Genomic DNA, 14580 nt, shown 5'->3' with positions numbered 1-14580 from the left:
TTCCAAAACAGTGGCCACAGATTTAGGGATGCGCTACCTGGATTGGAGGGGAAAGATGGGCAACTGCGTAGAAGGCAGGACAACAAATTGGCTCTTTGCAAAAATTTAATGGAAAGCTGTATTACAAAATAAAAAAAACCACACTACAAAATATTTTCTACAAGGTCTTTCACTGATGAAAGAGAAAAGCAGAAAATACGTCACCCTTTATTCCACCCTCTGCATAAATAATTTTCTTTCTAAAAGACACAAATCCAATGACCGGGAGAATGAGGATTCAGGGGCAGAGAGGTTAGGTTACACAATAGTTATTTAGCAAGACAATCCCAAGCACAAATCAGCTTTGTACCGTGTGATTCGCTCCACAGGCCACTTCACGGACAACAACATTTGGCACTGGTAAGATCTGACCATCTTTTGTCTTCTCCAGGAAGATTGCTACACGCCGCGGCACCACTTCGCAATCAAATTCAATTCTCTGGGCCCGGGCAATGAACTTCCCATCAGAGTTGTGTCCTGTTTGAAAACAGTAATTAACATGGTATAATGTTCCATTCGGCTTAACAGGTCTGTGCTGGCACAACACATACCACCTCCAACTTTATTTCACCTTCCCCAACAGCATGCCTAAAGTCAGTTCTGATTTAGTATAAATGTATTTTAAAGGGAAACTAATTGCCTCACCATTCCACATGGCAATAATTTCCACATTCTCACCATTCTTTGGGAAAAGGATTTCTCTTCGATTTCTTAAAGGGTCGATTAACTGTCTACTATTTGCGGTGCTCAATTTTGGAGTTCGCAATACAAACATCTCCTTTACAGCTATTTACAGGCAGTGTCTCATTGAAATAGTAGTGTCTTCGGAAGTTGGCACACAGTTTTCTGTGAACTTTTTCAAAAGAACACACAAGGACCACCAACATGGGGTGCCAAGTACTGTACATGTTAAATCGTGGGGAAATTAAATTAGAGAAACAGCAGGAATTAAGGAAAAACTGTTCATTTCAGACACTGTAAGAACATGTAGTTTTAATTGTTTCTTCATCTTTCAATTTGACAGCATGAGATATGAAAGAAAGCAGGAAAAAAATCATTTTTAAATCAGAGGGGCTCAGATAGTCACTTTGTATCCACCCCCATTTTCTTCTTTGGCAGAAGTCGAGATATATGCCAGAGTACTGTCACAAGGGGATCTTTGTCTGCCTCACCCATATAGCGATCCTTCACACAGGGGCTCATACAGCAAATGTTGGAAAGATCACAACCCATCTCACTCTAACATCACATACTTTTTTTTCCAGCAGCAGGTACCAAAATGGTGATCAGTGAAAAATATCCCATCTCATCTCTATGTCCACAGGCAGGGAGGACGATGAGAGTGCACCTACTGAAACTGCAGTAGAGATTAGTTAATTCATTAGGGACCATGCTAAAGACTGTCTAGTCTCTATGGTTACAGACCACATTTTACCAGCTGTGTCAGAGAATCTGTGTTCACTGTCTTTATATTGCATAAGACCAGAGAAACCCATGTCAGCACCTCTGGATCCTGCATGAAATATATTTGTCCCCTACTCTCACATGAAAGGTTTTCAGATTCTGCCATTCAATTATATCATCGTTGATCTGCACAACAGCCCCCATTTTTCTACCTTCACTTCATACCATCCACAGGATACTCTGCAGCTGCATGCCAAGCCTTTCTCAACAGCACCCTCCAAACCTGTGACCCCTACCTGCTAAACGGACAAGAGCAGCAGATATGTGGGGACACAACAATCACAACAAGGGCAGTGGTGCTGTAGTGGTAATGTTACTTGATGAGTAATCCAGAGACACAGGCTAATCTTCTGGGGATGTGGGCTCAAAACTCAAATTGTCACTTGTTGTAAAAACCCACCTGGTTCACCTCGGAAAGAAATCTGCTACATCACTCTACACACAATGTTAATGGTCCTCTGAAATGGCCTAGAGAATTAACATATTCATGGGCAACAAATGCCAGCAACAGTCACATACTGTACAACACAGCGTCCTAAATTCAAACTAAACCATTGTTCCAGGGATTTGCAGCAATGAAGGAACATTGTCCCCAACAGGACTGTGGACACACCTACACCACAAAGACTACTGCAGCTTCTCAATGATAACTAAGAATGGGTAATAAATGCTGGCTCAGCAAGTGGCAACATCCTAAGAATAAGCCTGGCAACTAAGCTGGATGGTTTTATTAGGTAAAGCTAATCTCTCAGATCATAATGCATAGGAGCAGAAATTAGGCCATTCGGCCTATCGAGTCTGCTCTGCCATTCAGTCATGGCTGACTGGGGTTGAGAAACCTATCTCCCAGTAACCTTTGATCCCCTTGAGAATCAAGAACCTATCTACCTGTCTTAAATGTACTCAATGACCTGGCCCCCACAGTCTTCTGTGGTAGTGAATTCCATAGATTCACCACTCTCTGGCTGAAGAAGTTTCTCCTCATCTCCATTCTAAAGTGTCTCCCCTTTACTCTAAGGCTATGCTCTCGGGTCCTAGTCTCTCCTGCCAATGGAAGCATCTTCCCAACTTTCACTCTATCCAGACCTTTCAGTATTCTGCAAGTTTCAATTAGATCCTCCTACATCCTTCTAAATGCCATCCAATATAGACCCAGAGTCCTCAAACATTCCTCATATGTTAAGCCTTTCATTCCTGGGATCATTCTTGTGAACCTTCTCTGGACCCACTCCAAGGCCCGTACATCCTGAGATTTGCGGCCCAAAATTGTTCACAATGATTGAAGTCTTGAAAGCTGAAATTGTACAGGCATCAGTATTTTGGGGTGTCAAATTTCACCACGTGGATAAAGTGCTTCCTGATTAATAGGTGCATTCAAAAATCAAAATAAAACCCAGGCACCTAATAGGTAGAGCAGTATGTATGCTGCAAGCAAACCATCGTCCACTCCAATAATCCACTCATGTAAAAGTGTGCAAAGTTCCAGGGATGTGGAACTTCTGTCACATAGATTGGAGAAGTTGGGACTGTTTGGAGAAAATACATTTGAGGGGCATTTGATAGAAAAATTCACAATTACAAGGGTCTAGACGGAGTTGGTGGTGAAAAACAGCTCCCCTTAGGAGGAAGGATCGAGAACAAAACAGGGCGCTGATTAAAAAAAAATTTCAAACAGTGGAAAAGGAAGCAATAGCAACATGAGGCAAACTTGCATGCAGCAAGCAATTAGGATCTGGATTTCACTGCTCAAGAGTGACATAGAGGCAGGCTCAATCGAGGCATTCATGAGGAAGTTGAATTATTATCTGAAAAGGGAATAATGTGCAAAGTTTCACAGAAACAACAGGAGTCTGTCTCGAGGAATTGCTCCTTTTGGAGAACTAGCACATACATGTCAGGCCGGAATGGCCAACTTCTTTGCTGTAATCATTCCATAATTCTGGGCAGCTTTTGCTGATCTTGTCTCTTGCAGATCTTGTCTCTTGCATTGCAGCGAGTTGATGCATTAAACGTTGTGAAATTGCAGCCACAGTAGAAAGCAGAACACTGGCAGAAAAACCAACTGGAGCTTTTCTGCTACTTTCAAAGGCAGTTTGGTCCATGCCAGTGATTGGAAACAGTATAAGCTCATTTTCACAATCAGGCAGAGGGCTCAGCCTACTGGCAAGCCATACACATGCACCAATAACAGGCAGAAAAAAAAACAAAGTACCCAGAGGTCTGCGGATGTTTAAAAAGGACACTTGTGTTCTCATTTCTATCAAATGCTCTCTCCAGGAAAGTACTGGCAAGTGAAGGAGTGGGAGGGATGGGAGCAGAGACAATCTTTCAGACTCCCCTGGTCTTTTTGACATGAGAATGCTAACTATTAGCACTACAAGCTCAAATTCAAATGGAATTGTGTTCCAGCTCATTAAAGTGCACCTTCAAGAACGTCAGATCAACACAGATCAAGGAGATAAACATTAACACCAGCTAATGACTCCAATGGCCTTAATCTACCACTGTTCTCATACTTTTCATGTGTGAAACACTCATTAAAAGCAGTAATGGCTCCTTTGAGAGTTTGTTGTTCAATGTGCAATAAGCCCCTCAAATGAGAGCAGGACTGGTATTTGGTTTCCTCTTCAGTTAAACATGCATATACCAACAACATGCAACTAAATTAAGAAATAAAGATTGCTTAATCACTGTGCTGGCTTCCACACTGAAGCGGGTTGAGGGTCACAGGTGAGCCAGGACTTTGGGAGATGTCCTTAGCTTAGCGGACAGGAGAATGGAGTTTTGGAAGAAAAAAAATCCAGTGGCAGAAGACATTGGTTCAACTTTAAAACATGTATACATACCGAGCTGCCCGTACTCTGGATGGCCAAAAGAGTACAGGTTCCCTTTGCAGTCAGCAATCATACTGAATTCTGCACCACAGGCAATTTTTACAATCGGCTGGCCATTGTACATTATCTAGGGGAATAAAAAAAGTGAAAAGAGAGTACAGAACAAAAGTAATTGATCAACCCACTGAACGATTTTATAACTCTCCATAAAGAAAAACTTTTATATATAAAGTAACATTAAAAAGTATGGTTTTAAATTGCAGTCAACATAATAATTCATTATTCTATGCTCTCCATAGTCTAAATGGCTGTGGATCAGGCTACTTTAGGAGAAACAAATAAAATTTAACAGATGCCGCAGTACCTGCAAGTTCAGTCACTCCCTTATCAAGATTATCTAATATATAGCATAAACTGCTATGACACAAATACATGTAAACTGCCACTCACCCTCTCTCTGGAGCTTTCAAAGAACAATCAATAATAAATATGGAGTGGTGGGGTGGGGGAGCAGAAAACATGTACTTAGAAGCAACCAAAAACAGCTGGAAATCAAGACAAAATGCAAGGCGGCCAAAAGAGAAGCTTTTTAAAAAAATTTGAGTGGTTGTAATTTTAACATAGGATACTGTTTTGCCAAGCACCAAATCAACGTTAACTGGCTTCAGCAGAAAAAGACGTCATAAAGATCACGTATGCACTGTTGCCTAGCAAGGTGTACAGAAATGATTTTTCAAATACAAAGGACTGCAGCCAGTTTTGTACTTTCAATCTAATAGCATATCAATATTAGCATTAATGGCAGAAAATTGTTAATCTACTGGTTTTACTGTTCATTAACCTAATGTAATGGGACATGAAATAGTATATCAGCACATACGTTCAGAAGGCATTGCATTGCTGCTCCTGCACTCTTCAAACAAACTATGTAAAATAGAAACGCAACATCTGAAAGAGGGGAAGGGGAGAAAAATGCAGATAGACTATAACACAAGAGAGTGATTGAGTAATTTGCTGGAAAAAAAGTGTATACGGGAACATGGAGAGAACAACATCAGACACAGCTGTAATATCTCCTTGTAGTGCCATGACAGCTGAACAATATACTGAATTAAAATAACTAGCTAAAGGACTGGAGTAGAATTTTCTTTTTGTTTACACAACAACATTATGTTGCGATTTGAAAAAGGGGGTTGGATATAGATTCAATAGTTTCTGGCTGGGTACATGAATAAGGGTTTAAGAGGGATATGGGTCAAATACTGGCAAATGGGACGAGGTTAGAATAGGATGTACGGTTGGCATGGACAAGATGGGTCTGTTTCCATGCTGTATGACTCTGTAACGTGTGAACACATGAAAAGTGGCTCACTTGGGCAAGTTTCAATAGAGCTTCTAACACCCAGGGAAAGCTATGCAGGCCTGTTATTATAGAAGAGAGAAAAGTGGAAATAGTGAGCAGGGAAGGGGCTGGTAGATGAATGCGAAATATTCATCAAGATAATGGTTTGTCAGATTGACGGGATTCAGTTTACCTGTGAAGGGCAGGGTTCCGCTTCAGTCTGGTTTCCGAGGCCAAGCTGCCCCATTTTATTCTCACCAAATGCATAAACGGTTCCATTTTCTACACACAGTTAAAGTTAAGACAACATAGTAATTAGATTTTCTAATTACAAAAAGTCTACAAACTACAGAGCAAGAGTGAGTCTTCAATGAAGGAGATTAACAGAATTACAACAGACATCATGATGGGCATTTATGAATAGTCATCTACAGGACAGTCAGATTATTGAGAGCTGGTACAAATGTTAATCACTTAAAATGCCAATGTTAACAATGATGACATTGATGTCTTGTTTAAGATGAGTTTTATTAGATCTTCTCTCCTACAATTTCATTTCTTGTCAGGAAACTTCCCTCTGGTGTCAGCCAATAGCTTCCGATCATAGAGAAAATTTGCCTGTTTCATGCAGGTAGAATGGGGGCTCGGACTCAACTGCCTGGACTTCAGGCTGAAAAGCCATGGGGAGGCAAGGGTTTGGCATTTGTCCTACACGAAGCTAAAATTGGGGCCAGTCTCCAGTCTGGTCCCTAGTTTGAATCTGGTGAATCAGTGATTGATAATTGTAACTCAATCTACACAATTTCAATGCAGGAGGAGCAATAAGAATGCAAGGTTCCTGCTTAAGATAGATTTGGCCAGTAAATTCTGCTGGCAACAGCTGTATGATATCAGGTAAAACAAAAAGGAGGTTAGCTGAACAGTCAATCTTTATTCAACTGTCGTGAAGCTCATGGGCGAAGTACTGAAATATAAATAGCAATAGAACAACATGCCAACATATGGATTGTTCCTTCAGGGAGAGGGGAGAAAATGAAATTAGAGGAAAAACAGCCTTCTTTTGCAGCAACAGGGCGATCTGTTTTTGAACATATTCTATTGCAGCCTGATCACAGTAACTCCATTTTTCGCTCTGCCAGCAGGGGAGTAACCATAAAGTTACAAATACAATTAAACAATGGAGTTATTTTGATCCAAGGTTATGCGATTAGGATAGATACTAATTTATGCAACAGTGTTAACTGGCAAGCGTTTTGAAAACCAAAACCTTCCCCAAGTTACATATTGTCCAGTATAGATTAAGAAAGATTTACAAGGATAACTCCTGCAGCATTATTTGTGGTGTTGAAAACACTATCTTGCTTTTGTGTGCGCAATGGACAAATTTGCCTTTTTTCATATGAACTTCTTCACTCCCTAGTGGCTCAGAGCGTTCCCAATAGTCACAGTGAGACCCACCTGACCAGCATGCACTTTTCAGCAGTCAATTACATGCATCCCTGAGGAGTAGTCAAATTTTTTTCCTAATACCTTACCCAAGGACATAGAGATCAATCATTGCAACTCTTAACTTATTCAGAGTGCAGGGATCCAAACTGCGATCTTTTTGGACTAAATGAAAGGCAAGTGTTCTAATTTGCACAATTATTTCACTCCAACAGAATTCTGAAAACTGGAAACTAAACGTTGTAACAAGGGCAAAACAAAAGACAGCATGCGCAAGCACAGCGCGAACCTCAACAGAAGGTAACTAAGTAGGCACGTTCAGTAGAAGTACTTCAGATGTTTAATGCTCCACATCAGATGTCAAAAGTGTTGCTTGCAGGAAAATTTATAGACGAAGGCTTGCACTACACCCAGAAGACAGACAGTCAGCTACTTCAAATGAACAGGAAATTAAATACACGTATCTGGCAACAATCAGCCAAGGGACCCCCACATCAAGTGCTCGGTTTTACTTCCTCTCCAATGAAATGGACATCATTGAGCTCCATGCTGAAGCCTTTCAACTACAAGCTCCCCTGGAAGGTTTTTAAACCCACAAGATTTAAATTCAATCGAATCGGATTAGACAGCAGTTCACCATGCAGAAGTTGGAAAAAAAAAGACTCAGTCTTTGCGAATAGTACTACATATGTAAACCACCAATTAGAAGCCTGTTTAGAATTATCTCAACACCGAATTCTCCCACTACCTCAAGGCTAAAATCGGCTCCATTAAGTCTTTATTCTTAGAAGAGCATCACACACAAAATTTTTGTGAACATGGGTATCCAGAAGGGACAGTTCAAAACAACGTTTCCCAAGTTCTGCCCCATTTTGGTGACTGCAGGCCTGAATGAGATTTCCGACGGGGCAGGATATTAAGAAACCCAGGAGGAGTTGGAGTAGGCATGGTGTGGGGGCCCACACCATTCAGTGAGTGCAGTTCCAAAGTTTAAACAAAAACCTCTTTCCACTGAATTTTTCAGGACAGAATTCAGGTCTCAAAAACAAAAATCAGCCAGTTAGGCCACAGGCACTATTAAAGAAAACTGAAAGATTTAAGAGAGATCATGAAATTGTTACATTTGGTCAGAGATCCACAGCAGACAGTGCTGCCTCTGTGTTCACATCCCCAAAAGTACATCTGCCAACACCACAGGTTTCACCACCTGGAGTTCTGGAAGCCCTGGTCTAAGGTCCTACCTTGCATTGTAACATCAAGCTGGAACTAACCAAACTGCAGGTAGAAGGAGCAAAATTGTTCATTGATACCGCTACGAGCTACTTGGCCTTGTTGGATGAGGAACAACTGCCACTGCTCAGAATGTTCTGCAATCCCACGCATATGTTGTTACTGCACGCATTAATGCTAGACAATTTAGTTGCTACTTTTCAGCTAAGACAGTACTGTACCTCACGTTGTATCTTAACATTGTCTCTCTGTTGGTTATAACATAGTATATATAGACACTTATTTACAGTTCAGTGCAAAACTAAACTTCCAATATTCATCAACTTATTTCAAAAGGGTAACTGGTTTAAACAGTGGAGCTATTCAAATGCTAATAGAACACCAGTTTTTAAGCATATGTTCAGTATTAGCTTTATCTGAAATATGCAATCTTCCCAAAAAGGGAACCGACTAAACCAAGTTCTGTTTGCACCTTATTACGAAACACAATCATTGTTCATTATAAAGTCACAATAAAAACATAGTTTCAGGCCTCCTGCACACTTTGGCAGTTACCTGTTAAACAGAGGCTATGATTACGTCCACAAGCTCCTGCAACTATTGTCTGGTCTTTGAGGGCCTCAATGAGCTTGGGGACCTCCCCTCGCTTTGTGTCTCCATGTCCAAGTTGCCCTTTCTCCCCACGACCTAAAAAGGTGAAAAGAAAAAAAAAAAAACGGGAAAAAGAATGTTTTAAAAATTGCCACTCATGGACACTAAGAGCTATACCTCATACGAGAGTGGCAAGGCCTACATTTTCTGTTTCAGGCCTTCCAAATTAATCATCAATCAACTACTTAACAGGACAGCATCAAGCATTCCCCTGGATCCCAGGAGTGACGGCCCCATTCTTGGTAGCTACATGGATCCAGGCCTCTGGTCAATGATGATCCTTGACATATAATGAGTGAAGGTGAATGGTTATTGGTGGACCCTTTCTTCCTGATGTCAGGTGTATCAAATCAGATTATTAAAGAGTTCATTAGGATAGACATAGAAAATGTGTTTCCACTTGAGGCAGGGGAGAACAAAGAAAATAAACTAGTGGATGTAAATGCAAAGTAAAATTAAACAAGGAAATGCAGGGGAAATTTCTTTACCTAGAAATTGGTTAAACTTGGAACTCACTACAACAAGCAGTTTAGAACAATGGCATAGATTAATTTAGGGGAATGCTGGATTAGCATGTGAGAAATGAAGGAGTTAATTGAAGGAGTGGGAAGGGTATAAACATCAGAATGCACGAATTGGGTTACATGACCGATTTCAATGCTGTAAATTACATTTCCATCACAGCAAATCACTCAAATACATGGCAGGTTGAACAGCAGGATGGAAAAGGAATCAGTAATTCACCTTCTCCCAAGAAAGACGGCGGGATGAAATTGAATAACGAGTCAAGTCTTCCCTCAACAAGAGGACAAACAACTTTCGGCTTTTTAGGTGGTTAATCAAGTTTTGAAGTGCATTCAAGAGTATTTGCGTGCAAACTTGATAAGCAAATTTTCGTCAGTCAGTAACTGACAGATGATTAAAGAGATAAAAGTAATGGGAGATTATCAGGATTCACAAAGTTCTCAAACTCAATCCAGCTGCACTTCTTACAGTTTCCAGCTACCTACCCCAGCTCCAGATCTTCCCTTCTGTTGTAATGATGAGATTATGAGCAGCACAAGATCCTGACGACACTGTCCGCACTCGTATTCCTGAGAGACACCCGTAACGATTTGGACCCCACAGATTCTGCCCCAGGTTGCGGTATGCAGCTGAAATAAATAAAGCAAGTTTAGCGATAGCCCACCAACAAATGTCCAAAATAACAATACCACATAGTTGTCTGACACTGTCATTCACCCGTCACAAACAGAAAATTGTTGGTTCTGGGATTACTGTACTGTAATTACCAGATGTGTGCAAACAGTGTGACCACCCAAGTTGCTCCTCAAATAAAACAGGCAAGTGATTCTCAAAGTGTATACAGCAAATAAAATGAATATCTAATGAAAACAGGTTAAAAACCAGTTGAACTACTAACAGCCAAATGGAAGTGGAGTGTCAAGTCTACTCCACAACATTTTAAGTCTCAAAACACCAGTGATGTTTTGAGTAAACAGATAGCAATTCAAATAGAACTATTTAATGAAATGGCCTCACACAAACCTCATCACAGGCAGAAATCAGAAGACATAGGAAGCTTGTCATTCATACAGTTACAGTTTTAAAGTGAACTGCAAAAGGGGAGAAATTTGAGGTGATAAAATTAAGAACATATGGAGGACCAAATTGAACAGCCCTGGAAACAGCCAAAGGGATCACTTTGAACAATTAGCCCCTACCCATCGATTGCAATACAGGCATCTTGCCAATGCTTTCTGCCTGCTCATTTCAATAATTTCAACACAAAACAAAAATCGACCCAAGCTATTATAAAAGCAAAATATGGCTGATAATGGAAATCTGAAACAAAGACAGAACAGTGGAGAAACTCAGCAGGTCTGGCAGCATCTGTGGAGAGAATAACAAGCATGAATGTTTAATCTGATGTGACTTCTTCAGAACTGAAGAGGAGTCTGAAGAAGTCAGACCGGACTAACATTAACTCTTATTCTTTCCACAGATGCTGTCAGACCTAGACTTTTTCCACTATTTTCAGTGTTTGGTCCAAGCCTGGCTATTGGCTGGCTACAGGGGGTCACTAGTGCAAGGGCTAGCACTACGTAACACTAACATTTATTGGTGGTCAGCAAATAGTCAGTCATTCCAGAAGTGAATGTCACCTGGGAATCATTGAAGAATGGCACAAGATTGCTCCAAGATTTCTGTATGCTGCCTTGGAAATCTTAGTTGATGATTTGGAGGATTAGGGGAGGAGAAGAGATGAACTTCCTGCAGACAGGCTCAGAAGACTGTGGGGGCAAATTGGTCAAGGCCAGAAATCTAATCTCAAAGCGGTGCCACAAGATCAACAATAAGAGGGCTGGTTAAGGTTAGTGAATGAATCTTCAAATGTCATATTCTAATCACCTGTACCAATGAACTCAGGAACTGCTCATTGCACCATGTCGCCACCATTTTACAGCTAATAACCTTTATTAAATCAAGGCTCATACCTGACATTTGTATATGTTTGACTATATACTCAAACCTTCACATCTACACCACACATTAACTATTCAATCAAGACAGTCAGTCATTGTTGGCTAAACAGACTGCACAGTACCCTTCCCCCGCTCTTTTAGGGGAAGGCAATGCACAAACAGAAAGTAACTGAAGAGGTGGGGTAAGTGAACCGGCATGCCCTAACCCCTAAAGAAAGGAAATGGCAATGACTTTTATGGAGTCTGAAATTGTTGCAACAAAAAAAAAGTGGGGATGAAATCATTGAGAATATATTCATCCTCCTGGCTGCTGTCAGGCAAGGATCATCTAACTATCATGCAAGCTCAGACTGCTGTTATGGTTGGGGATTTCTGTGCAAAGAGACATCGAGGACGTCACGTCAATTCAAATATCCGTTCTCTAACAGGTTACTACAATAGCTGAATTAGATTCTGGGTGGTGCACTGGCAGCAGCTCAACTCTCAACATCTTTGCTGTTGCCCATCAGCCAGTTCAGGCCCATTTAGTGTAACGAAGTCCAAAGCCATAGAAGCACTCAGACTGCCACTGACACAAGACCGGCATTAAGGTAATGCACAAGAGCTATTATGGAATTATCAATGCAATGCGTTTTCATTTATAAATTTGGTCTGTAACATTGATTTTGTGCTGGCTTTGATTTCTGCATGGTGGCTGGATCCTGTGATAGCCAGTAGCAGAGGGCAGGCAAGATGCAGGACTATTTGCTCATGGGAAATTGGGTTATAGTTCTTGGTATTGCTCTTGGATGAGTTCTTCATTGATTGCCTTTTTGCAGAGCTGTGTGTTGGTTTCCTCCTTCCTCCTCAGCAACTCATTGAGTAACTACTACAAGCAATCTCCTCAAAATAGGAAGGTTGTGCAATGTGCAACATACCACTTACACCCTCCTCAGTGTTGAGTGCAATTCACCCACAAGTGTGCACACCCCCACCATCTTTTGAACTCAAACCTAAAACATTGACTCTAATAAAACTGATTGCTGAACCTCATTTTCACACTCACAGATACCAGTGCCAACTGGAAAGGGTAAAGACACAGCTACACATTAGGAAGCGCAATAACCTACCTTGTTGCTTAGGAACTTCTTTACGACCAATCAAGTCCCAGTTTGTGGCTCCACAGATGAGAAGCTGACCTTTGCACTTGGATCCTTCTAGTTTCTGTGGGAAAGCATTGAGAGAAACACTTAGGCGGAGAGATATGCAAAAGAGAAAGGGTCATTAAATTATATGGCAGCAGAAACATGACGACAATCATTTCCCATTTTCCGTCACATGAAAATTTGAGCTGCTGGCTTTTAAAATTTAAAAAAAAGACAGTTGTGGCAGACATACACAATGGCTTCCTGGTCCAATTACATCAGTATATTAGATGAAACACCTATAACAGAAACAACTCTTTGTGCATCCCCACACCATAAATCTAAAACAAAACTGACATAAACACACACCCACACACACAGTAGAAATCCTGAAGACAGCAGAATTACATAGAATTTACGGCACAGAAACAGGTCATTTGGATCAACTGGCCTATGCTGGTACTTGTGTTCCACATAGGCCTCCTCCTACCCAGCAATATCGCTAGTTAAATACTGCGGAGCCTGGAAATCTGAAATAAAAACAAAGAATGCTAGAAACATTCAGCAGGACTGTGGAGAGAGAAACAGATGAAAGATCAGACCGAAAATTTTAATCTCACTTCTCTTTACATAGATACAGCTACTCTTCCGGAGTTATCCCAGCATTTTCTGACTTTATTTCAGTATTGCTACTTATTACAAAGAAGAACGCCGGATGATACAAATCTGAGGAAAATCGACAAACTCTACTGACCTAGAAAGTGTTTCCAGCATCTTGTCTGAACACTTTTTGATGGCATTTCGATAATTAAGAGCAACTTAGTCATCTGACTTAAGACAAATCAGCAAACCACAATCTTCTGCATGCCAAGGCTGCAGACAAGCCCAAGTTGAGAGATCAAAAGCCCATTTAGTTCATAGGCTTGCAGAGTGCACCAGAAAACTCTTCACAGAATTGGCATGATGGAACCACCCACAAACCTCTGATTTATGACTTCATCACACGTCAAAACCTTCGTGACAAGCGCATGTTAAAAAAACACTTTCCAAAACAGCCCCATCAAAAGAAAAATCTAAATTATGGAACGGCCCGTTTCTGTGGGTTTTTTTGGAGCATCTGCTTCAAAACAGTAACAAAAGCCTTCCATGAGTCAGTGCTCCCATGGCTAGCTCCACAGACTAAGACACAAAGGCACGTCTTAAAGACAACAGGTTTTACAGTCACAAATCTAGGAGTGATCAAAATAACAAGATAAAGAGGGGTCCTATAAGTGTTGCATTTTAGCTCTTTTTTGGAAAACAATAATAATACCGAGTGTTCCCATTTTCTAACAGTCTGGTCCATGTAGCTAGCCACATTACTGGGGATCAAGTGATGACAAGTCTTCAATGGGCCTTTCCATTTCTAGCTGGTTCTCAAATCTCCTGAGACCAGTAGCTAGATGTGCAAAGTTAGATTCAACACATCTGTGATCTATTTGATACACAAAACCCCTATAAGCAAAATGGCTTTTTAGACAAAAGCATCGAGACATCAATGGAAGGGATGGTGCTGGAAAATTGCACATTCCTAAGTGATAGTTAGTTTAATTTTGGATCTCTAGCATCAGCAATGCTGGTCATCAGGAGTGGCTTTGCAATATGTTGTGACAGAATGGAATCACATGGCTCATCATTAGCAAATAGCAACGCAGTCTTCATCTGGCTACAAATCAAAAAACAAAAAATTCCAAGTATTGAAAGCACTTATTTTAATTTAGTCCTTCCTTTGCCATGTTAACTAACTCCACCCAGCCAACGAGTCTTCTGCATGACTTGCAGGAAAGGATGCAGACCACATCATATTTGCAGATGGAGACACAGACACAGACACAGTCACGTACAATCTTCTACAAAGAGAGAGAGTGAGCGATTCAGTGACACAGGGACAGTAAAGGCCATTCAGACATCAGGCCTAGCTTACC

General features: G+C 40.9%; 1 protein-coding gene across 1 annotated transcript in view; it reads right to left on the bottom strand.

Moving 5' to 3' along the window:
• rcc2 (regulator of chromosome condensation 2) overlaps positions 1-14580 on the bottom strand; it is a 32499-nt gene that overhangs the window by 8764 nt on the left and 9155 nt on the right. Inside the window, exons 3-8 of the mRNA XM_020515746.2 lie at positions 12602-12695; positions 10017-10160; positions 8911-9042; positions 5873-5961; positions 4350-4464; positions 350-516 (exon numbers count right to left, since the gene is read on the bottom strand). Of these exons, the coding sequence (XP_020371335.1) occupies positions 350-516; positions 4350-4464; positions 5873-5961; positions 8911-9042; positions 10017-10160; positions 12602-12695 (741 nt within the window). The remainder of the gene's footprint in view (positions 1-349; positions 517-4349; positions 4465-5872; positions 5962-8910; positions 9043-10016; positions 10161-12601; positions 12696-14580) is intronic.

This window comes from Rhincodon typus, chromosome 31, assembly GCF_021869965.1.
Source record: "Rhincodon typus isolate 14 chromosome 31, sRhiTyp1.1, whole genome shotgun sequence".
Taxonomy (NCBI): Eukaryota; Metazoa; Chordata; class Chondrichthyes; order Orectolobiformes; family Rhincodontidae; genus Rhincodon; species Rhincodon typus.
Note: the sequence above shows the minus strand (reverse complement) of the source record. Positions and strands in the feature narration are given on the sequence as shown.